General features: G+C 49.9%; 2 protein-coding genes and 1 long non-coding RNA gene across 3 annotated transcripts; 1 reads left to right on the forward strand and 2 right to left on the reverse strand.

Moving 5' to 3' along the window:
- The first annotated feature begins 4783 nt into the window (after window positions 1-4783).
- A1BG (alpha-1-B glycoprotein) lies at window positions 4784-8999 on the forward strand. The gene is made up of 8 exons (XM_044257470.1): window positions 4784-4817; window positions 4903-4938; window positions 5031-5309; window positions 5950-6222; window positions 6561-6854; window positions 7537-7830; window positions 8333-8620; window positions 8974-8999. The coding sequence occupies exons 1-8, from the start codon at window positions 4784-4786 to the stop codon at window positions 8979-8981; spliced, it is 1506 nt and encodes a 501-aa protein (XP_044113405.1). The 3' UTR covers window positions 8982-8999.
- Window positions 5977-23497, reverse strand: LOC122912125. Its single transcript, XR_006385550.1, has 4 exons — window positions 23429-23497; window positions 19960-20069; window positions 9078-9107; window positions 5977-6053 (listed from the first exon to the last, which is right to left on the reverse strand). It is a non-coding gene; the product is annotated as an uncharacterized LOC122912125 (long non-coding RNA).
- Window positions 11797-16918, reverse strand: ZSCAN22 (zinc finger and SCAN domain containing 22). The gene is given in 3 exon segments (XM_044257484.1): window positions 11797-11907; window positions 11910-12953; window positions 15697-16918. Coding segments are annotated over 3 exon segments (1482 nt in total). The 5' UTR covers window positions 16106-16918; the 3' UTR covers window positions 11797-11878.
- Window positions 23498-24058: the final 561 nt, after the last annotated feature.

Genomic DNA, 24058 nt, shown 5'->3' on the forward strand with positions numbered 1-24058 from the left:
GTGCCGGATATGCTTATGTGTCTATACACAGGCAGGCTAAAGAATGTTGTTTGTGATGGGGCGCCTGGGTGGCTCAGTGGGTTAAAGCCTCTGCCTTCGGCTCGGGTCATGATCCTAGGGTCCTGGGATCGAGCCCCGCATTGGGATCTCTGCTCAGTGGGAAGCCTGCTTCCACCTCTCTCTCTCAGCCTGCCTGTCTGCCTACTTGTGATCTCTGTCAAATAAATAAATAAAATCTTTAAAAAAAAATGTTGTTTGTGAGACTTGTGCTGTGTGAATAACCCTGGGAGCCTGCTGGTTTGAAGTATATTATATTGCCTCCAGGTCAGAACTGGCCCTTCTGGTTTGGGGGCCAAGAGCTACAAATCTTGTCTCCTGCTTCCTTCTGCTCCAGGCTGGGCTGGCCCCCCAGACTGGAATCTGGGAGGGGAGGCAGACACCCAGACTCCTTGAAAATATAGAAACATGATAACATGGAAATACAGCTTGCTCCAAACTGCACGTAGGCAAACACATGTTTAATTTCAAACCCTCCTATCTGCCCTATAAATAGGGCCTTATGGGGACGGTCAGTTAGAGAAGTCTCACCTGAGGGGAGGACACTCTGCTCAGGCCTCTCGATCACGATTCCAGCCTGGCTGTCTCCACAGGCCTTCCTCAGCTAACCAGGTTGGATGTTGTAAGTAATCAATTTTAAGGATGCCATTTATTTATCTGAGAGAGCGAGTGAGCAGGAATGGGGGAGCAGCAGAGGGAGAGGGATAAGAAGGCTCCCCGATTAGCAGGAAGCCAAAGATCCCAGGATACCAGGATCATGACCTAAGCCAAAGGCAGACTCTTAACTGACTGAGCCACCCAGGCGTCCCAAGCAATTCTTGATCTCAGGGTTTTGAGTTGAAGCCCCATGTTGGGTATACAGATTACTTAAAAGGAAAATCCTAAAAAAAAATTCTGTGTCTCCTGTCTTTTCCTCTGGGTAGTTTGTAGCCCTCTGAAAGGAGAGCAGGCAGTGGGTTGGACATTGGTTCTGGTGCTTGTGCTTGGAGGAAGGGGTGCGAATTTAGGATTTCTTAGATGTCTGCCTATCTTCCTCCTCCTTTCCCTCATTATTCTGACCATAGGGAAGGGGGTCAGGTGTCTTAATTTTTGTTCCTCTGATTCCTTCCTATGATGCATTTTAATTATGGAGTAACATACAAGTTTGGATCTGGGTAATTTTACCCCAGATCACGTGAACTTGAAAACACTAGGGTTGGGGCACCTGGTTGGCTCAGTGGGTTGAGCTTCTGCCTTGGGCTCAGGTCATGATCTCCAGGTCCTGGGATGGAGCCCCGTGTCGGGCTCTCTGCTCAGCGGGGAGCCTGCTTCCTCTTCTCTCTCTGCTTGCCTCTCTGCCTACTTCTGATCTCTCTTTCAAATAAGTAAATAAAATCTTAAAAAAAAAAAGAAAACACTAGGGTTACTTTTTAACCTTTTGAGTTTTAGCATGCCCAGTTTGAACAAGGACTTGCCTTTAAACCAATGAAATAGAGCTCCTCTACAAATTAGTTTTAGCTATACCATCCAGAGATAGAGGAAATACCTCCCATTTATAACACACACATAGATACATGTATACAAACAAGATGCGGGGGCGCCTGGGTGGCTCAGAGGGTTAAGGCCTCTGCCTTGGGCTCAGGTCATGATCCCAGGGTCCTGGGATCGAGCCCTGCGTCGGGCTCTCTGCTCAGCAGGGAGCCTGCTTCCCCCCTCTCTCTCTCTGCCTGCCTCTCTGCCTACTTGTGATCTCTGTCTGTCAAATAAATAAATAAAATCTTTAAAAAAAAAAACAAGATGCGAACAAAACTTAGCGTTTTTTTCACTCTTATTTGTGCACAGGACCTTAAAGACCCAATTTCCAAATATCCCCCTTTTATAAAATCAAATATTTTTTTAAAAGATTTTATTTATTTATTTGACAGATAGAGATTATAAGTAGGTAGAGAGGCAGGCAGAGGTGGGGGGGAAGCAGGGTCCCCGCCAAGCTGAGAGCCCGATATGGGGCTCAATCCCAGGACCCTGAGATCATGTCCTGAGCTGAAGGGAGAGACCTAACACACTGAGCCACACAGGCGCCCCTATTAAATCAAATCTAATTGTAAGTTAGCATTATAATTTATGGATCCATTTATCAGTTATTTTCCATTTCCAGTTAGAACATGGCCGGTCGTATGCAAAGATACTAAAAACTGTAGCAACAGACAAACCAAATGAAGTCCAGAGTACCTCTGGGATTGCTGGTTCTTCCCCACAAGTTGGGGACTTCACTGACTCAACCAAATGGCTTCCTAGTTTCTGGTTACTTAGTCTTACAGTTGGCTTTCTTTAATTGCGCACATAAATAAACTATTTCAGACATGTCAAAAGAACCCCACTCAGGTTATGCTTACCTGTCCCAATGAAGCCAGCACCTGCAAGTGTAGGCTCTGTGCATATGCACAGGTAGTCTGCCTGGGTTTCCCATGGGTGGTCGTTCGTTTTCTAGGTGTTGGTCTGGCTTTTGAAGCACAGTTCCCTACTCCTTTTTTTTTTTTTAAAGATTTTATTTATTTATTTGACAGAGATCACAAGTAGGCAGAGAGTCAGGCAGAGAGAGAGGAGGAAGCAGACTCCCCGCCGAGCAGAGAGCCCGATTCGGGACTCGATCCCAGAGTCCTGGGATCATGACCTGAGCCAAAGGCAGAGGCTTTAACCCACTGTGTCACCCAGGCGCCCTCTCTACTCCTTTTAGTTTGGGTTTTATTTTTAGGATAAGGCTTGACTAAGATCTAAGGATATTAAAAGTGGTGGATCGAGAAGGTGCCGCTTGTGAGTGTTACTTTTGAATGGCCATGGTACACTCTCCATGTCTCCATTTCTCCTTGGAAGGTCTAGGACCATAGAGGGTTTTGGAGAAATGCATGACTAATCCTATGTGGGCACCCCTGCATGAGCCAATCATCACTTACCTTATGAGACGGGAAATTCCTGTTTCCCTTCTCTTTGGAGCTGAGTTATTCAGTCTCTTATATTTCTAGCAAGAAAATTTACTCAAGCCTTATATATTAATAACATCCATTAGTATAATGCCAAATTAAAATAACCAACCAATCGACTTCCCCCCCCCCAGGTTATTCCCACCTAGAGGACATCACTGCTAACTTTGAACAGTTCAAATAAAAGTCATGACTGTCAACCCAAATTGAAGAAGTCCAGATATCAGGACATCTCACCAGAAACACCTGTGAGGTGCTAAGGAGCCAGAGGGGCACAGAGGGCCTGTGCTCGTACCAAGCGCTGAGTTCTAGATGATCCCCACGTGTTCTCAGGCGAGTTGCTCTGATATCCTGTTGAGTATGCCAAGAAATGTTGATGCAAAATGAACAAACCCTTTAAAAATGTTTAAAGAGAAAGGAAGAGTTTTATTCTAGCCCAAGTTAGGGCAGGTGCCCAGGATACAGTCTGCACAAAAAGAGAGGGCTCAAATACCTGGGTGGCTCCATCAGTTAAGTGTCTACCTTCTGCCCAGGTCTGATCCCAGGGTCCTGCAATAATCCCAGGGGTACTCAGTGGGGAGTCTGCTCCTCCTTTTGTCTTCCCCCCACTGATGCATGCTCTCTCTCTCTCTTAAATAAATAAATAAAATAAAATCTTTTTTAAAAAATGAGTTAAAGGGCTCCTGGGTGGCTCAGTGGGTTAAGCCTCTGCCTTTGGCTCAGGTCATGATCTCAGGGTCCTCGGATCGAGCCCCACATTGGGCTCTCTGCACAGCGGGGAGCCTGCTTCCCCCTCTCTCTCTGCCTGACTCTCTGCCTGCTTGTGATCTCTGCCTGTCGAATAAATAAAGAAAAATCTTAAAAAAAAAAAAAGAAGTTACAAATCATCATGATGAAGGACATTCCAGAAAGTTTCAGACTTTTTCTTGTGTTTTTAGTATGTGCAAGTCTGTACGACTTTCATCTTTTGGGACCCAGGGTGGTTTTTTGTTTTTCTTATCTTTAAGTTTGGAATGCTCCTTTTTGTTTTATTTTTGTTGTTTTAATGAAGTAGACATACAATGTGTGCTCTAGGCAGACATAGAGCCCGTGCTCTGAGGTTTTGTGCAGTCATTTTGATCTTAGTAAATGTTAAAGTATAGCTTCCCTGGGAGCTCTGGGGCAGGGCCCACAAACACTAGAAACTGAAAATTTTCTTGATCAATTAGTAATTACTACATTATTTTAACTTTTGTTTTAAAATTGTATTTCTCGGGGCACCTGGGTGGCTCAGTGGGTTAAAGCCTCTGCCTTCGGCTCAGGTCATGATCCCAGGGTTCTGGGATCGAGCCCCGCGTCGGGCTCTCTGCTCCGCAGGGAACCTGCTTTCTCCCCTCTCTCTCTCTGCCTTTCTCTCTGCCTACTTGTGATTTCTCTCTGTCAAATAAATAAAATCTTTAAAAAAAAATTGTATTTCTCATTTTTTAAGTCATTTTAATTGCTAATGTATTATTTGCTATAGTTTGCTATTTTATTATATTATTTTAAAAATCATTTTTATTATTGATTGCTTAGTTTATAATTATACATAATTATTGATTATAGTTATTGATGAGGCTCCCAAAGACCTTGGAGTTTTGCCCTTTGTCCCCACGCCCTGCAGGCCCCCGCTTCTGGAAGGACAAATGATAGGGAAGAGGTCAATGACCCTTGCTGCCCCCTTGCTGCCCTCAGCCTCGTGTGAGCTTTATCATCCCAGACAGTCCCCGGCTGGAGGGAGACTGGCCATCATGTCCACACTTGGGGCCTTCCTGATGCTCTGGGGTGAGGTTGCTGGGGCTGCGTTCCCTTGGGGCAGGAGGGAGGAAAAGGGACAGGAATGGGGGCCTCACAGGTGCCCTCTCTACAGGTTTCTCACTGGGCCCAGCGACTGAGGCGGCAGTAGGTGAGGCCGGGTCGGGTCTTGGGGGGAAGTGGGCACCTGCAGAGGTGAGCCCCTGTCCTGGAGCCCCGCACTGACCACCACTGGCCACCCAGTATTTGATCCCAGGCCAGACCTGTGGGCAGAGGCCGAATCGCTGCTGAAGCCCTGGGCCGGCTTGACGCTGGTGTGCCAGGCCCGCCTGAAGACCCTGAATTTTGAGCTGCTCAAAGATGGAGTAACCCAGGAACTTGTGCACCTCGACTTACCCACCATGGAGCACCGGTTCCCGCTAGGAGCAGTGACGAGTGACACCCAGGGCCTCTACCGCTGCCGTTCTGGCTTGAAGAGCGGATGGACCCAGTTGAGCAACCTCCTGGAGGTGACCGGAGCAGGTGTGCGGAGGCTTTAATGGAGGCGCGAGACAGTGGGGAAAGGGGTGCGTGCGGGGCAGGCCTCCCTTCCTCCCTTCCTCCACTCCTCACTCTCCTGTTCCTACTTTTCTGACATGGGGGTGGGGGTGGGGAGGGGTGTCCCTGAGCAGCTAGGTGGCCTTTGGCAAGTCATCTGACATCTCTGATCCTGTTTCCTCATCTGTAAAATGAGGGTGATGTTTGCACTGATCCCGGAAGGTTGTGAGGAATAAATAACTGAATCCCCAGAAATCGCTTGGGAAAAGCCCAGCACATTTCCTCTTTCTCTCCTTTCATTTTCTTCCCACCTTCCTTCCTTCCCTCCCTCTCTCTTTCTCTTTCAGATTTATTTATTTTGGAGAGAGAGCATGTGCATGGTGGGAGGAGCAGAGTGAGAGGGAGAGAGAGAATCCTTAAACAAACTCCCCACTGAGCACGGAGCACACACACACACACACACACACACACACACCCGCCCAATGACCTGAGCCAGACCAGGAGTCCAAAGCCCAACTGACTGAGCCCCCAGGTGCCCCTCCCACCCATTTCCATGAGTGTGGAGATCCTAGTCAGGTTGGGCCAAGTCATTCAGACCCATCCACCCACCCTGCTCCACCCGCAGAGTCCCTATCCCCACCTTTGCTCTCACCTGAGCCGGTGTCCTGGATCACACGGGGTCTGAAGACAAAACTGGTGTGCCGTGGGGGATTTCGTGGTGTGACCTTCCTGCTGAGGCGGGAAGGCGATGATCAGTTTTTGGAAGTGGCTGAGGCCCCGAAAGACATAGAGACCACCTTCACAGTCCTGCACCCAGGCAACTACAGCTGCAGCTACAAGACCCACGAAGCAGGCACACCCTCTGAGCCCAGTGCCACTGTGACAGTTGAGGAGCTGGGTGAGTGTGCAGACCATCCCAGAGGGCTTCCTGGGGTGGGAGTTTCCTGGAGGACAGAACTGCATTTACCTTGATCTCAACCCTGAATACCCTTGCCCAGGACTAGGTCTGGGAAACAGTGGTCGCACAGTTGGGTGGATCACACCTGACCTGAACACTGACACTGTGGCGCCATGGGTGGCCTGGGGATGGGCCACAAAGAAAGGTGTTCCTGGGACTGCCACAGCAGGGCAGAGGTCTGGAGGTCTGGCTGAGGGAGTATTTCTCAGGAACAGTCCCAAGGTGGGAGGGGGTAGCTATTGGGGACTCGAGCCCGAGGGACGCTCCCTGCCTTGCAGAAGCACCATTGCCACCCACGCTGAGTTTCCAGGGACAGTCTGCAGCTGTCCTGCACAGGGGAGCCGGCGTGACCCTCCTCTGCGTGGCTCCCCTGAGCGGCGTGGAATTCCAGCTGCGGCAGAGTGAGAAGGAGCTGCTGGTACCCAGGGGCTCCACCAGCCCAGACCGCGTCTTCTTTCAAGTGAACCCAGTGGCTCTCGGGAATGGAGGTCTCTACACCTGCCGCTATAGGCTGCATGGCGAGCAAATCTGGTCCCTGGACAGTGCGCCCGTGGAGCTGCTGCTGAGCGACGGTAAGCCTGGCAGCCATGAGGCCATGGGGCTGGGAGGGCCAGAGCCACTCCGCTGCAGGGGTGGGGAGCAGCAGCAAGGATGCAGGGAAGGGGTCCCCCAGAAATGCAGGGCTCTAGCTGGGGCCCAATCCCAGCTCGTCTGCCTGACCTCAGTTTCCCCAACTGAGAATAGGACAATGAGCTCAGCAATCCCAAGGCTCCAAGAAAAACTGGGTCAACACACAAGTCTGGCACTGGCCATGCAGGTGCCGCCACCTGCCCGGGGTCTCCTCTTGTCTCCCCGGTGTGGGTGGGCGCCCGAGGCCTGTTTGTTGAAGGGAGCCAGTCTGGGGCTGCAGGACCTGCCAAGGACAGGGAGCCTCGACCCCAAGAGAGGATCCTGGATTGCGGGGAAGCATGCGTGCTCTTGCAACCGCATGTTGTAGGCTTGGTGACAAAAGTCAACTCCTTCCCCACGTGTTTTTATGGACAAATTAATAAAGAATAGTGTAGGACTGTGTGTGGGGGATCCGGCGAGGCCTGGAGGGCGGTGCAGCTTTAAGCGGAGGGGGGCCATCGGGCCTCCTGGGAGGGAGCAGAGCGGGCTGCGCGGACTCGTGCAGGCAGAAGGCGCGAGGCTGGATCCCCTGAGAGGCCCAAGCTTTCCCCTCCGCGCCCAGATCAGCCCGTGTCCTCCCCGCAGAGACGCTCCCAGCGCCAGAGCTCTCGGCCGAGCCCGCGATGCTGCACCCCGCGCCCGGCGCCCTAGTGCAGCTGCGGTGCCGGGCGCCCCGGGCTGGCCTGCGCTTCGCCCTGATGCGCGAGGATGCCGAGCGCCGAGTGTACCGTATTCTGAGCCCCGCGGGGACAGAGGCCACCTTCGAGCTGCGGGACGTCTCGGTGGTGGACTCTGCCAACTACAGCTGTGTCTACGTGGACACGGCTTCACCCTTCGAGGGCTCAGCGCCCAGCGCGCACCTGGAGCTGCGTGTAGACGGTGAGCAGGGGGCGGGAACCGGGAGCAAATGAGGGTGCTGAAGGGAAGTGCACCGGGCCTTGCTCCCCCCCCCCCCCCCCCCCGCCGCCGCACAGCAGACCCTTCGGACCAACGGAACTTCGGCTGGGGGACACACCTCGTATCTGGCTTATTTCCTGTGCTGCCAGGAACACCATTTCCCTTGGCCATTTCTTCCTTTGGGGACACTGTCCTGAGGCCCTGACTGCCAAATGCTAGGGGCTCCAGGAAGACTCAGAGCAAGTCCGAGTCTAGGGAACTTGCAAGGTCTTGGGGAAGAGGGTGACTGGGAGGACAAGAGGAGGAGCTGTGTCTGTTCAGAATCAGGAAAAGGAGAGGTGTGTGAGGACAAAGGGTGGCATCCTGGAGGGATGGAGCTGCCAGCAGGCCTGGGTTTAGTGGGAGGCAGGAAGGCGTTGAGGGGCTGGGGCAGCTGCTACTTGAGGGGATGACCTCACTGGGCTGACCCAGCTGTTCTGGCCAGGAACACCTCCCAGACCACAGCTCCGGCCTCTGTGGAGTGGGGCAGTGGTTCCAGGCCGTGATGCCATCCTGCGCTGCGAGGGCCAGTTGCCTGAGGTCACCTTCGAGCTGCTTCGGGCAGGCGAAGAGGAGCCTATAGCCAGACTCTGGTCCAGCCACCCTTCAGCAGACCTTGTAGTGACCTATGTGGGGCCGAAGCACGCGGGCAACTACAGCTGCCGCTACCGCTGGTGGTCGCCCAAACCCTTTGTGTCTAAGCTCAGTGACCCAGTGGAGCTCCAGGTGGCAGGTGAACTTTTCCTCTGGTTCTGTGAGCTGGGTTCCTCCTTCCTGCCTTTGCCCAGATTGTGCCCTCTGCCAGGAAGGCCCTTCCCTGCACCTCCTCCCAACACACTGGTTAGTGTGGCTAGTCTGCTGGGGTTACGAGGGAAACTGAAGGCAGGGAAAGGCCCTGGAGCAGAGAGTGGTTTGGTCAGCTAGAGCACCTGGAGGGAGGCCCACCTGTGGGAGGGGTCTTGGCTGGCGGCTGACCAAGCTAATTACTTCCTGAGGGGTCTCAGTAAGGTCTGCCCTGATTTCACCAGGGAGGAGGACACCTGATGCCTCCCTCCTCTACCACTTCTGTTTTGTCAAATTGTCTAGGAAGTTGATCCAGTTGCAGAGTCACGCTGCTAATGGTATCTTTGGCAAGTAGTTTCTCCAGTCTGGAATTGATGCCTCACACCGCAGCTAGAGGCTGGACTCACCTGGAAGTGCTGGACTGCCCCTCATTCCTCCTGGAAATCAATAAAAATGTGGAGAGTTTAAAAGGTGTCCTTGGCTATGGCAGCCCTGGTGCAAGGGGCCATACTTCCAGGGATGAGGGAAGTGGTCTGGGATCTTGTGTCCTAAAGGTAGATGGGCTCTGGGTTGGATCCTGAGGATACAGGGGCCATGGACTGGCTACTTGGGGCCACATTTGTCAAGATTACCTTTTGCTTTCTTAAAGCGGCCTCCTACTCCGCAGGCACTTCAGCCTGGTCCCTAGCAGGTCTGGGTAGGGAGCTCCCCAGAAAAACCCAACCCTACCTTGACCAAATTGGTCCCCACACTGGGAGGGACTTCAGAAAGGCTGCATTTTGTAGTTCTCTTTTTTGGACTGAGTGGCCACCAGCTGATGGTGCTGGAGTCTGTGCCCAAAGGCTAGGTCTCTCACACTGAGATTGAAACCGTTGTAGGGGTGCGACTCCTCTTTATTCTTTCCCATGTCCCCTCAGATCTATCTAAGGTCCTTTGCCTGACCCAGTACCCCTCTGGACATTTGATTGCCCAGTCCACTTAGAGCTTGGCCCTCAAGGTACAGGCATACCAGAAGCTTTGTATCAGCATTCTCAACTAATACTTGGTAAGTTTTGTTTAAGGAACTTGCCTATTTCAGCTGAGTGGTCTGATTTCCTGGTATAGAGTTAGTCACAAAATTCCTGTATTAGTTTAATGCCTACAGAGTCTGTAATGATGTCACCTCTTTTATGCTTGATATTGTGTCCCTTCTTACACCCCCCCCCCAATATCTCCCTCTGTCAGTCTAGCTAGGGATTTATCAATTGTATTAATCTTTTCAAAGAACTAATTAACTTTTGGATTTGTTCATTTTTTCTTTTTCTTTTATTTTTTAAAGATTTTTATTTATTTATTTGACACAGAGAAATCACAAGTAGGCAGAGAGACAGGCAGAGGTGGGAGGAGGAAGCAGGCTCCCTGCTGAGCAGAGAGCCTGATGCAGGGCTCGATCCAAGGACCTTGAGATCATGAACTGAGCTGAAGGCAGAGGCTTAATCCACTGAGACACCCAGGCGCCCGTGTTCATTTTTTCTATGGTCTCTTTTCTACTTTGTGGATCTCTATCTGTATCATTATTATTCTCTTCCTTCTATTTCTGAATTAATTTGTTCTTTTTCACTTTCTTCAGGAAACACAGATCATTGATTTCTTGGGAGTAGACATCAGTAACAGCTCATTATTAGGCTTAAAAACCAGTCTGTATTAGTTTAAATAATAGGAAATTACTTCTTTGTGAATAAGAAATAATTGCCCTGCCAATTTTATTTATTTATTTATTTATTTGAGAGAACACAAGCAGGGAAAGTGGCAGAGGCAGGGGGAAAAGCAGGCTCCCCACTCAGTAGGGAGCACACTGTAGGGCTCAATCCCAGGACCCTGGGTTCATAAGTTGAGCTGAAGGCAGACGCTTAACCAACTAAGCCACTCAGATGCCCATAGAGCTTCATTGTAATTCATTTATTGGGCTTATTTCTTTGCATAGGTGTGTCTGTCTGTCTGTCTGTCTCTGACATTTCTCTAGGGATTAAAATATGTGTACCTCATTCTTCAGTCTACATAGAATTAATATTATACCACTTACAGTGAAATATAGAAATCACTACATAGGTCTCTTTGCCCTCCCCTCTAATTTTTTAAAAAAATTTTGTACAATAATGGTTCTTGGAGATATAATATATATGCATAAAAATATACAAATCTCAAATATATCACTGAATGATTTTGATTTTTTTTTTTAAATTTCATCTGACAGGGGCGCCTGGGTGGTCCAGTGGGTTAAGCCTCTGCTTTCGGCTCAGGTCATGATCTCAGGGTCCTGGGATTGAGCCCCGCATTGGGCTCTCTGCTCAGCAGTGAGCCTGCTTCCCCCTCTCTCTGCCTGCCTCCCTGCCTACTTGTGCTCTCTCTCTCTCTGTCAAATGAATGAATAAAATTAAAAAAAAAAAAAAAGATTTTATCTGACAGAGAGAACACAAGCAGAGGGAGTGGCAGGCAGAGAGAGAAGACGACTCTCCACTGAGCAAGGAGCCCGATGTGGGGCTCGATCCCAGGACCCCGGACCCTGGGATCATGAGCTGAACTGAAGGCAGCCACCCAGGCACCCCCAATGAATGAATTTTTATATTCTCCCCTCTTTATGTTGTAGTCATACATACTACATCAACATACATTGAACACTACCAAAGTTTTGTTTTCAATAGTCATGTCTATCTTTTTTAAAAAACATTCATGTATTTCCTAAAGAACAAAAATTTGCAGTGCATTACTTTCTTGATTACCAAAGTTCCGATTTTCTTTCTGTTGTCACTTCCCATCTACCAAAATCACTCTTTAGCCTGCTGGCAAGATTGTTAGTTTTGCCTAATTTGAAAATGTTTTTATTTTACTCCCCTTCATTTTAGGGTACTATCAATCACCCACCCTGTTCTCTGTTCCTTTGGAACTTAGGGTTTATTTTATTTTATTTTTTTAAAAGATTTTATTTATTTATTTGACAGACAGAGATCACAAGTAGGCAGAGAGGCAAGCAGAGAGAGAGAGAGAGGAGGAAGCAGGCTCCCCACGGAGCAGAGAGCCCGATGTGGGGCTCGATCCCAGAACCCTGGGATCATGACCTGAGCCGAAGGCAGAGGCTTTAACCCACTGAGCCACCCAGGAGCCCCAGGGTTTCTTTTAGATGTTGATCCTCCGAGGGGAAGTTGTTCTGTGTCCCAAGGGCTTTCTTTGGTTACTGCAGGATTGTAATGTGGATTCTCAGTGAACCATGAGAGCTGAGCTGCGGCTAAAGGCCTTCCCACAGTCACTGCACTTGTACGGCTTCTCTCCCGTGTGGATCCTCTGGTGCCCAATGAGGGAGGAGCTCTGTGCAAAGGCCTTCGGACAAAACTTACACTGATATGGCTTCTCTCCAGAGTGGATTCTCAGGTGGCGGATCAGAGCTGAGCAATCACTAAAGGCTCTCCCACAAGCGTCACACTTGTAGGGCTTCTCCCCAGTGTGGATGCGCTGGTGCTGAGTCAGATGGGTGCTCTGGCTGAAGGCCTTCCCACACTCATCACACTCATAGGGCCTCTCCCCTGTGTGCACCCGCTGGTGCTGAGTGAGATGGCTACTGTGGCTGAAGGTTTTGCCACATTCCCCACACCTGTAGGGTTTTTCTCCAGTGTGGAGCCTCTGGTGCCGAGTTAGCTGGGTGACCCCGCTGAAGGCCTTCCCACACTCTTTACACTCATGGGGCTTTGCCCCAGTGTGGATGACTTGATGCCCGGCCAAGTGAGCGCTCCGGCTGAAAGCTTTCCCACAGTCCCTACAGGTGTAGGGTTTCTTCCGAGAATGGCTCTTCTGATGTGTCTCGAGGGCTGAGGGGCTCTGGAATGTTTTTCCACATTCACCACACTTGGAAGACCTCCTCCCTGAGTATATGCATGGAGGCTCTGTCCTATCACCATCTACTGGATCAAGTTTCTCTTCTGGTGTCTTCTCTTTTGAGGTGAAATTTGGCCACATATTGGGACTATTCCCCAAGGCACCAGATTCACAGCTGGGCTGGTCAATGGGAACATCCTTGTGAGGCTCTGAAGTTTCCCTCAAATCCATCTCGTGGGGGACAGACTTTATCCAGGTTTCCCCCGAGAGTCCTGCCTGCCTCTCTGAGCTGCCCTCAGGTTCACAAGCATCACCAAAGGTGGGTCCCAGGGAAATACCTCCCATAAGGGTTTCAGTGGCCCTGTCTAATGGCTCTGACTCTTCCAAATCACTCTGCTTGCAGTTTGCCTCTGAGAGCTTGGCTTTCGGGTCCCATCCTGAAACAATCCAAACCACAGTGTCCCAACTCTTTCCATACAGGGATCCCCAACTCGGCCTGGTCTGACTCTGTAAGGGGAGACACAGCCACTCCTGACATTTGGCCCCATTTCCAAAGGAAAGTTTCTCATTTGGTGTCCTGGATGACAAAAGGGCATAGGGCTGTCCTCCCACACCATCAAAAACTGGATCACAGGTTTCAATCCCCCCTCCCCACAAGTCTCATTCTTCAAGGCTGCTGCTTTTTGCTCAAGTGTCAGAAGGAAGACTCTGATGTTGAACTGAACTGAAAGAGTGAGAGAGAGAGCAAGTAAGCACGCACAGGGGTTCTTCTTTGCCAAGTGCCTGCATACTTGCTCCCCCTGGGCAGGCCCCGGCTCTTGGTGTCTTCCCTGTGGACCTAGACACCTACTGAGCATTTTCTGCAGGTGCTCAGTAAATACTGGCTGAATGAGGGAATTAATTCCAGATGCTCACAACTGTGCAGTTTCCTACAGTAGACTCTACCTCGAGCCCTAAGTAGACAAGTGCTGCTGAGGGTGAGTGGTGACACACCTGCCTGGCTTCCCTAAGACCCCAGGAGGACTGAGGCCCACTCTTTCTAAATGGCTGTGGAGGCAGAGTATGGTTAAAAGGAAGCTGGAGACTGGGTTGTGTATGAGTCAGTGGCATGTCTGAACTGACCTTTGAGCTGAACTGAGGGGTGCACAGGGCACCTGGGGGACAGTGAATAGCATCGTGCACTGGACAGACCCCAGGAAGAGATGGAAGAAGGCATATAGCTGCTGCTTGAGTCCACAGTGGGGCCCCAGCTCTGCCGCTGGCCAGCTCCAGGGCCTTGCGCAGTCTTGCTTTTGTCTGGCCCTGCTTCCCCACCTGTGTCAGAGGGACCCACCGCCGCCGCTCGCCTCCTAGGGGTGCTGGTCATTCTTGGACTCTTGTTATGTGCTAGTCTCCAAGTGGTCATTTCCATTGCCTCGTTTCAGCTTCAGTCTGCTCTCACAAGGACATACTGCAATGACAGCACTTCAACAAGGAAACAGGCCCAGTTGAAGGAAGGCCTTGAGTAACTAACTGGTACAAGATGACACAGTTAGCTAGCAGCCAAGTTGAGATTTCAACTGTAGATCTCAGCTTTCCTCCTCTAAGCCTACAGAAGTCCTCCAAACTTCCCAGCCTCTCCAGCCACATGCTTGGTCCCACATCTCCCTTTCTTCCTCTATTCTAGAAATATCACACAAAACCTCCCTTTCCAGAATTCACTGGTCCTTATTGTACCACTGGCCCTTCACCTCCCACCATTCCCTCTGCCTGGACTGCCAGGTCCTTCTTGTCTCAGTGCCATATTGCCTTTTCTCTGAAAACCTCAACCCTGCAGGAAGATGGGGTCATTACCCTTGTCCCCATGACCACTGCCTGGGCACAGCTGATAGGGCCAAGGGAAAGCACATGACTACCCTTTCCAGAAAAGTCTGCTTCTTAAGGAGCTAAAAAATAAATCATCCTAACAGCCCCAGTTTCCATTGTGTTTAATCTGTGCCAGGCATTGACACTGAGGTAGGTATTATGACTACTATTCCCATTTTATTGACAGGGAAACAGAGGCACAAGAAAGTCACATGACCAGGAGGAAGAGGAGCAGTGGTTGGATCTACCAACCCTTGATCATACTTTTGTTCCTCCTACTCACAGCACGCCTCCTCCCAGGTCCCAGCATACACACGCTATATGCTATCATCAGGCCTGGCCACACTGGGCCAGGCCCTTCTGGGAGGAGCCTTCACTCCCTGCTCTCGATTGTCCTGCCATCCTCTTTGCATCCTACAGGCCCTCCCTGGGCTGGGATATTGGTGTGGGTCCCCCAAAGCAACAGTGGCCACTCTAGTTAAGGGCAAGACTGACTCAGCCAGATCCTAGAGGGCCAGCAGAGGGAGGAATCAGAGAAGACACAAGGAGACACGGGGTATTTCTATCACTCCTGCCCCCACCCTCACAGGCTTCCAGCCCCCAGCAGCCTGGTTTTCTTTGCTCATGTTAGTCCCTGGGATCTGGTCATCCAAAAAACAAGCACAAGACCCCAACCAGTTCAGCTGGCCTCAGCCCAGGAATCTTTTACTGTTCTTCCTGGGGATTTCTACACTGGTAAAACACAAGTCTGGGTTGCTGAGCCAATTTTATCTCTAATGAGGATAGAGCTGCTTAAGAGTAAAGCTAGGGGCACCTGGGTGGCTCAGTTGATTAAGTGTCTGCCTTTGGCTTGGGTCATGATCTCCAGGCCCTAGGACTGAGCTCCCCCCGTCAGGCTACCTGCTCAGTGGTGAGTCTGCTTCTCCCTCTTCCTCTGCCTCTCCTGTGCACTCTCTCTCTCTCTCTCAAAAAAAAAAAAAAAAAAAAAAAAAAAAAAAAAAAAAAAAAAAAGGAAAAGGAAAAGAAAGAGAGAGAAACTAATGTAGGAAAACCCAACTGAGAAGCAGAATGAGAAAAAAAAGAGTCCTGATACCATCAACAGAGCTCCTGAATATAGCCACAAAGCCTCCCTACATTGCCTGTCAGTTTGGGCTGGGATTTTAGTCATTAGCAATCAAAACAGATCTGCTAAGCACAGTGTGTGAGAGTCTGGGTGAGGTACAAAGGTGACGAGTGCGTGGTGAGCGACCCCAAGCCCAAACCCTGCACTCCCACATTCCAGTCCGGGCTCTGCCCTCAGTGTGCTGTGAACAGTTACCAGCTGCCCCCCCTCACCTCTCTTGTCAAATGCCAGAGTCATACCTTCCACCAGCACGGCAGCCTCCTCACCACTCTTGGGGAACTGGGCACCCACCCAGGACTGCATCTTGGGGGGCAGCGCCCCCAGGAACTGCTCCAGCACCAGCAGCTCCAGCAGCTCCAGCAGCTCCTCCTTGGAGTGCACCTCGGGCTGCAGCCACTGGTGGCACAGCTCACGCAGCCGGGCCAGGGCCTCATGTGGGTTGGATGCCTCCTCATAGCAGAAGCGCCGGAAGCGAAGACGAGCAGCCTCAGGGTGGGCGGTGTGGCCAGGGCTAGATTCCTGGATCTCAGAGAGGGTGGCCTCCTCATCCTCCACCTTCACACGGAGGAAGCCTTCCTGTTCCCAGGGCACTGGGCTCAGAGGACTCTTGGGGATGGCCATCAAGCAGCAGCACAAAAGGGAGGCACAGGAGGGCTGGAGTGTTGGAACTGGGTCTGCAGGAATGCCAGAACTTTGTCATCGTGTGGAACTTGGGGCTTTGCTCGTACCTGTAGAGCAGGGCAGATGCAGACTGGGGGCCTGTGAGATATGACTCATTCTCACAGAGACACAGATGCTCAAAATAATCAGGTGCTAAGCACCATTCTAAACGTTTGTATACAGTAACTCATTTAAAACTCACAACAAAGTCAGGAGGTGGGAACTTCCTTTCCATTGTATCGATATGAAAACAGATAGAAAGGAGAGTTGCCCAAAGAGTCCCAGAAACTGAAGGAATGGGGAGTTGTTGAGCTGTAAACCAAGGCAGCCTGAGCCCACGGCTGGTCTGCTTACAGTGCTCTTCCCACACAGAACCAGATCTCCCTCCCCTCACACATACTCCCCAGGTAGCTACACACAGTCATTCACTCACTTTATTTGCTAATTATTTTGTAGCTTCTGAGATGGATACTTATATAATTGACGTTCAGCCTTTCTTCCTTTCCTCTTTTCTAATACATTTACTTAAGGTTATAAATTTCCTTCTAAACAAAGCTTTAACTGCACACCCATAAGTTCGATGTTGCATTTTCATTATCATTTAATGAGTTCAGAATATTTTCTCATTTTCGTTGTAGTTTCTTCCTGACCCAGGAGTTATTTAGAAATCTAATCTTTCATTTCCAAACAATTGGGGTTTTCTAGTTATCTTCTTATTGCTGATTACCAGATTAAGACTGTTGTGCTCAGAAAATGTGCTTTAGTCATTTTTAATCCTTTGAAATTTGCTAAGACTTGGTTTGTAACCCAATGTATAGTTAACTTTGGTCAGTGTTCTGCATAAACTTAAAAAATAATGCAAAAAATTAAAAACAGAACTACCCATACAATCCAGCAATTCCATTTCTGGGCATTTATCTGAAGAAAATGAAAACACTAACTCGAAAAGATATATTCACCCCAGCTTTATTTATAATAGCCAAGATATGGAAGCAACCTAAATGTCCAACAACAGATGAATAGTTAAAGAAGATGCGGCATATATATATCATATATATCCATATACATATCATATATATCCATATACATATGATATGATACATATACATGATACATATGATATACATGACACATATGATACACATACGATGTCATACATATATGTAACATATGTAGATAGATAGATATATATCAGCCATAAAGAAGAATAAAATCTTGCCATTTATGACAACATGGATGGACCCTGAGGTAGTATGGTAAGTGAAATAAATCAGAGAAAGACAGATACCATTTGATTTCACTTACATGTGGAATCTAAAAAACAAACAAGTGGACATACAAAAGAAAACTAGATTCAGGGACGCCTGTGTGGCTCAGTTGGTTGAGTGGCTGCCTTCGGCTCAGGTCATGATACCAGGGTCCTGGGATCAAGTCCTGCATCGGTCTCCTTGCTCAGCAGGGAGCCTGCTTCTCTCTCTGCCTCTGCTGCCTGCTTGCGTGCTCTCTCTCTGACAAATAAATAAAATCTTAAAAACAACAACAACAACTAGATTCATAGATACAGAGAACAGACTGAGGGCTGCCAGAGGAGAAGGGGGTTTGGGACTGGGTGAAAGGGATCAAGAGATACAAACTTGCACTTGTAAAATAAATAGGTTAGGGCACCTGGGTGGCTCAATGGGTTAAGTCGCTGCCTTCAGCTCAGGTCATGATCTCAGGATCCTGGGACCGAGTCCCGCATCGGGCTCTCTGCTCAGCAGGGAGCCTGCTTCCTCCACTCTCTCTCTCTGCCTGCCTCTCTGCCTACTTGTGATCTCTCTCTGTCAAATAAATAAATAAATAAAATCTTTAAAATAAATAAATAAATAAATAGGTTATGGGGATGTAATGTATAACACACAGAATATAGATCATGATACTGTACTAACATTGTATGGTAAGAAATGATAACTAGACTTATTGTAGAGCATTTTACACTGTGTATGAATTCTGAATCACGGTTGAACATCTGAAACCAATAAAATGTTGTACATTAACTATACTTCAATTGAAAAAATGCAAAGCCTTCCCGGATAAGTGAAGGAAGATAAACAAATGATGACAGATAAACAACTTCATCAACATTAAAAACTTTCATGATTTGGGGCATCTGGGTGGCTCAGTGGGTTAAAGCCTCTGCCTTCGGCTCAGGTCATGATCCCAGGGTCCTGGGATCGAGTCCCGCATTGGGCTCTCTGCTTAGCAGGGAGCCTGCTTCTCTCTCTCTCCCTCTGCCTGTCTCTCTGCCTACTTGTGATCTGTCTTTCAAATAAATAAATAAAATCTTAAAAAAAAATTAAAAAAATAAAACTTTCATGATTTGAAGGACACCAACAAGAAAGCAAAAAGGCAACCCATAAAATGGCAGGAAACATTTACAAAATATATCTGATAAGGAACCTGTATCTAAACAATTCCATAATAAAAAGACAAATAATCCAGTTAAAGAACAGGCAAAGGTTTTGACTAGACATTTTTTTTTTTAAGATTTTATTTTATTTATTTGACAGAGAAAGATTACAAGTAGGCAGAGACGCAGGCAGAGAGAGAGAAGAGGAAGCAGGCTCCCTGCCGAGCAGAGAGCCCGATGCGGGACTTGATCCCAGGACCCTGAGATCATGACCTGAGCCGAAGGCAGCGGCTTAACCCACTGAGACACCCAGGTACCCCTTGACTAGACATTTCTTCAAAGAAGATATACAAATGGCTAACAGGCAACATGAAAAGATCCTCAACCACAGAAATCCAAATCAAACGCCCAATGAGATACCACTTTACACCTGCTAAGATGGCTAAAATCAAAAAGAAGTAACGGGTGCCTGGGTGGCTCAGTTGGTTAAGCGACTGCTTTTGGCTCAGGTCATGATCCTGAAATCCTGGGATCGAGTCCTGCATCAGGCTGCCTGTTCAGCAGGGAGTCTGCTTCTCCCTCTGACCCTTCCCCTTCTCATCCTCTCTCTCTCTCATTCTCTCTCTCAAATAAATAAATAAAATCTTAAAAAAAAAAAAAAAAAGAGGTAACAAATGTTGGTTGGCATTTGAGCCATGGCCTTGGGCACAGGGAGAAGCAAACCTTAGTAAAGTAAGTCCCCAATCCTGAAACCTTTCTGTGGCAGCTGGCAGCTTCTGGCAAAACTGTGTTCGAGCCCCTAGAAGCTCATTTGGACCTCTTGTCACCTTGTCCTTGCCATCATCCCCAACCCCCATCTTTACAGCCTTCTTCCCTGTTATTCTCATGTTCTACGATCTCTCTCTGCACCTAAATTCTCCTACTCCTTCAGACCGCGCTTTGCCTGCCTTGTTTCCAAGAGCTGTCCAAGTGCTTGGAACAAGCTAAGGGAGTGCCCTGGGTCTCTCTTTCCTATAGCTCTGGCTGTAACCACATGTTACCCCAGAAAGACCCAGCAAGCGGGAGCAACAGCGCCCAGGGCACGGCCTACATCAAGTGCATAGTAAACAGGTGCTGAGCAAATGGGGACCGGGAAAGGCTGGGCATGGTCAACCACAGACGTGGGGAGTCACTGTACAGGGGAGGGGAAGCAGGAATGGAAGAGACGGCAGTAAGTGCAGCAAGATTCCAAGCTCCCTTTTGGATACCGGGAGCTTCTGTTCTGGAAAATTCCTGATGACAGTCACTGAGACACATGGACATGGACCCGCCTCAGCCCATCCCCCTCCGCGCTGACCGCACATCAGGTCAAGGTCCCCGATCCATGAGTGTTCAGCCAACCGAAGACAGTGGTTCTCACTTGTAGCTGTCCTGACAACTGACCTACCTCAGAGGGCTGCTGTGAGGTCACCCAAGGCGCTCCATGACAAACGTGCAGCAGCAGCCAGCACTCGGCGAACACGTGGTGGACACCCAGTTGGCTGACTCCACACCCTCCTGCCAGGTTAAGCACACAGAAGCTGCTGGGGACACATCCACAATGTCAGGTGGGTGGCCACCGTCCAACAGCTGCAGCTGCGGACGGGGCGAAGCACAGACTCAGTAAACTCTGTGAAGCACCCCCATTCCAGCGGGCCCCGAAACGTCTTAGCCACACGGTCGCACGCACACAGCCTACCTCAGGCGCGGCATCAGCCACACCCCCGAATCCATGCCGGCACTCCCAATCTCTGTGTCACTCCTGTTGGGCTGGCATTTGGTGCCGAAACCCGGGAAGGAGATTGAGCCCCCACCTCAGTGGGGAGGTTCTCTCCTTTCCCTAGCCGGACCGGACCTCCCTTTCCGAAAGCCACTTCCGAAGCCGTGGTGAGTTTCCCCCAATTCCGTGCCTCCTTCCAGAAAGCCTTGTCCTACTCATGGCCCCGTCAGGGCAGACCCCGCCAGTCACCAGGTGACTCCTGTGACTCCGAGAGGCCAGGAGACGTCCTAACTTCTGCGGCAGTCGACAGTTTTTCTGCAACCCAGTGGTGGACGAGGGGACACCTTCCTCCAGCCCTTGGGTGCCCGGCAACGAATTGTGGGGAACTCCCAATCCAAATTCGACCCTAAAACATCCTGGGGGTGTTTTAGGCCTGTTGGCCAATCTTAAAACCCTGGAACTGGACCAGGACCTGCAAAAAAGACGTTACTGTACTGTCGCCTGGCCACAATACCAATTAGACAATTGGTCCCAGTGGCCTCTGGAAGGAACATTTGACTATCCGATTCTCATGGACCTAGGCAATTTCTGCAGACACCAAGGCAGATGGGCCAAGGTCCCTTATGTCCAGGCTTTCTGGACTCTGCGCTCTCGCCCCTTCCTCTGCTCTCACTGCTCCACCTCACAGGTCCTCTTGGCCTGTTCTCCTCCCCCTACCCTGCCACCCACTGCTCCCAAAGACTCGGACCTCTCCTCCCTGTCTCCCCTCTCTGAACCCCCAGAGAGCTTCACCCACCCACCGACCGACAAGAGGGCCCCTGGCTCCTCCTCCTCCTCCTTACCTCCTTACCGCTATCCCTTACCCCAAGGTCCCTTAAGTTCAGGATTTCTAAACCCTCGCCCTCATCTACCCCTCCCCCTCTCCCTCCCCACTCCTATCCGAACTCCTGACAAATTTATCCACAGTAAACGGGAAACTCCAATCAAAGTTTACTGAAGGTAAATAAGCTCTTGTTATTTGTTAAAATCTGCTAGCAAAGAGATGACTAGAACTGATGGTTACTTGTGTCTCTCAGAGTTTTAATGGGTAATTCTTTTTTTTTTTTTTAAAGATTTTATTTATTTATTTTTGACGGAGAGAGATCACAAGTAGGCAGAGAGGCAGGCAGAGAGAGAGCGGAGGAAGCAGGCTCCCTGCTGAGCAGAGAGCCCGATGCGGGACTCGATCCCAGCACCCTGAGATCATGACCTGAGCCGAAGGCAGCGGCTTAACCCACTGAGCCACCCAGGCGCCCCTTAATGGGTAATTCTTAAGGTAGCTTTCAAAGTCTTTGGTAACCTTTAACCAAATGGGATAAAATACTAGAGCGCTGGTCGCTGGAACTAGGTTTATGCTTTTGAAATCTGTTGGTAAACATCTTTTGTGCTTAATTGAATTCTGTTGTAACAGCCCCGGGGCTACTGCTTGAGCTAGATCCTTTCGTAAAGAATGGAAGGGGGGCACCTGGGTGGCTCAGGGGTTCAGGGACAGCCCTCACATTTTCAGCCAGGCCTTGACTACAGACTTACAGCAGTGCGTCCTTAAGGCCAGTACTCTACTACAATATGTGGATGACCTCCTCCTCTGTAGCCCCTCCCTCTCGGTCTCCCAGGACGACACCTCCGCCCTACTTAACTTCCTGGGGGCCAAGGGATATTGAGTCACCCCCTCTAAGGCTCAATTGTGTGCCCCTTCAGTTACCTATCTGGGTATACTTCTGACTCCCACTTCTAAGTCCCTTACCGGGGACTGCATACGACTCCTCCAAGAACGCCAACCTCCCCAAATGGCGGATGAAATACTATCTTCTCTTGGGTTGGTTGGGTTCTTCAGACATTGGATTCCAAATTTCTCTATCCTGGCCCATCCTCAGTACCAGGCGGCTAAAGAGACCACCCAGGGTCCCCTAACTGATCCCACTTCGATCCGCCACTGATTCTCTAAACTAGGGGACCGCCTTACCACCGGGCCAGTTTTAGCCCTACCGGATCTCTCTAAACCAATCCATCTCTACACTGATGAGCGCTCCGGCTAGGCAACCGGCCTCAGCCCTGCTTCAGGGCCCTAGCGGCAGCTGCTTCTCTTATGAAGGAGGCCCTCAAACTTACCTTAGGGCAGCCCATCACGGTCTACTCTCCCCACCGACTCACAGACCTCCTTAGCCCCTGATCCCTGGCCCATCTGACTCCTTCTCATCTCTAGCTATTCCATCTGCTATTTCTAGAAAACCCGCATATCTCTCTCTCTACCTTGCCCCCTCAACCCCCCCCCTTATTCCTGCCTACTCTACAAAGGAAACACAAGCCCTCCAGGAATGGGGAGGAAAGATTGGAGATAAGGGGTGGAACTACATTCAGGACAGGATTGCCCTGCCAGGCAATCTGGCCCACACCTTAATTACTGACATCCACCGATCCCTCCATAATGGCCCAAAGGCTCTCCACCAATTTCTTCAGCCATTGTTCTATCATCCTTCCTTATCTAAGGTAATTGAAGTTGTCCACAAGGCTTGCAAAACCTGTTCCTCCATGAATTCACAAGGAGGAATCCGCAGACCAGGGCCTAACCATCAGCTCCGAGGTCATCAGTCGGGGGAAGACTGGCAACTGGACTTCACTCACATGCCTCGCCTTAAAACCTTAAAACCTTTCGCTACCTATTAACCTTGGTTGACACATTCACAGGCTGGATCGAGGCTTACCCCACAGCTTGGGAAACAGCGGATGTGGTGGCTACACTACTCATCGAGCACATCATCCTGAGGTTCGGATTGCCCGGACCCTCCAGTCAGACAACGGACCCGCCTTCATCTCCAGTGTAACCCAACAGGTAGTTGAGAGCCTCAACATAACCTGGAAACTTCACATCCCATACCACCCACAGTCATCGGGTAAGGTAGAAAAGGCCAATGGGCTGCTCAAAGCCCAACTCACCAAACTTGCCCTAGAGACCCGTCTTTCCTGGCCCACACTTCTGCCCCTGGCTCTCACCAGACTCTGGGCTACACCCCGCGGGCCTTTGGCCTTAAGCCCATTCGAATTACTATACAGCCGGCCCTTTCTTATAAATCATAGCCTTCCAGCCATTTCCTCGCCTCTTTTATCCTATCTCCCTTACCTCACTCTCCTCCGACCTCTCTTAAGGGCCCACACCGACACTGTCTTCCCAGCTGCAATCCATCCTATTCCCCTGAAAGACTCCGCATATAGACACCCCCCCCAGCCATTGATTAACTAACTGCTTCTTGGCTTTTCTGTAATCATTTGGCTTCGCCCTTCCCCTGTTAGACCCTTCCCCCAGTTAATTGTTTAACCACTCCCTTGCCTTTCTGTAACCACTTGGCTTTTAGGGGGTGATACTGGTCTCCTGTTTCAACAGGATACTTTATGTGCATAGTCATGTAGGCAAGGGGGGTCGCCTAGGTACGTGGGCCTAGTCACGTAGGCAGGATGTTTCTCTGCTGAGTAATAAGGTCCAACTCCCCCTCCTCACTCCCCCTCCCCACCTTTCTCTTCGCGTGCCGGGGTCCTTCAAAGCCAATCTACAAACACCGAGTATGCCTTACATTTAAACCAGCCAATAAGAACCTTGTAACTATGTTTCTGCTTCTGTACGTATGCTTTCGCTTCCCCAAACCCCATAAAAAGGCCCTGAACAAAGGGCTGGCGCGCGAGTCTTCCTAAGACTTGACCGCCCGCAGGTACCTGTGTCAACTCAATAAACCTCGTGCTGTTTGCATCTGATCAG

Source organism: Neovison vison, chromosome 7, assembly GCF_020171115.1.
Source record: "Neovison vison isolate M4711 chromosome 7, ASM_NN_V1, whole genome shotgun sequence".
Taxonomy (NCBI): domain Eukaryota; kingdom Metazoa; phylum Chordata; class Mammalia; order Carnivora; family Mustelidae; genus Neogale; species Neogale vison.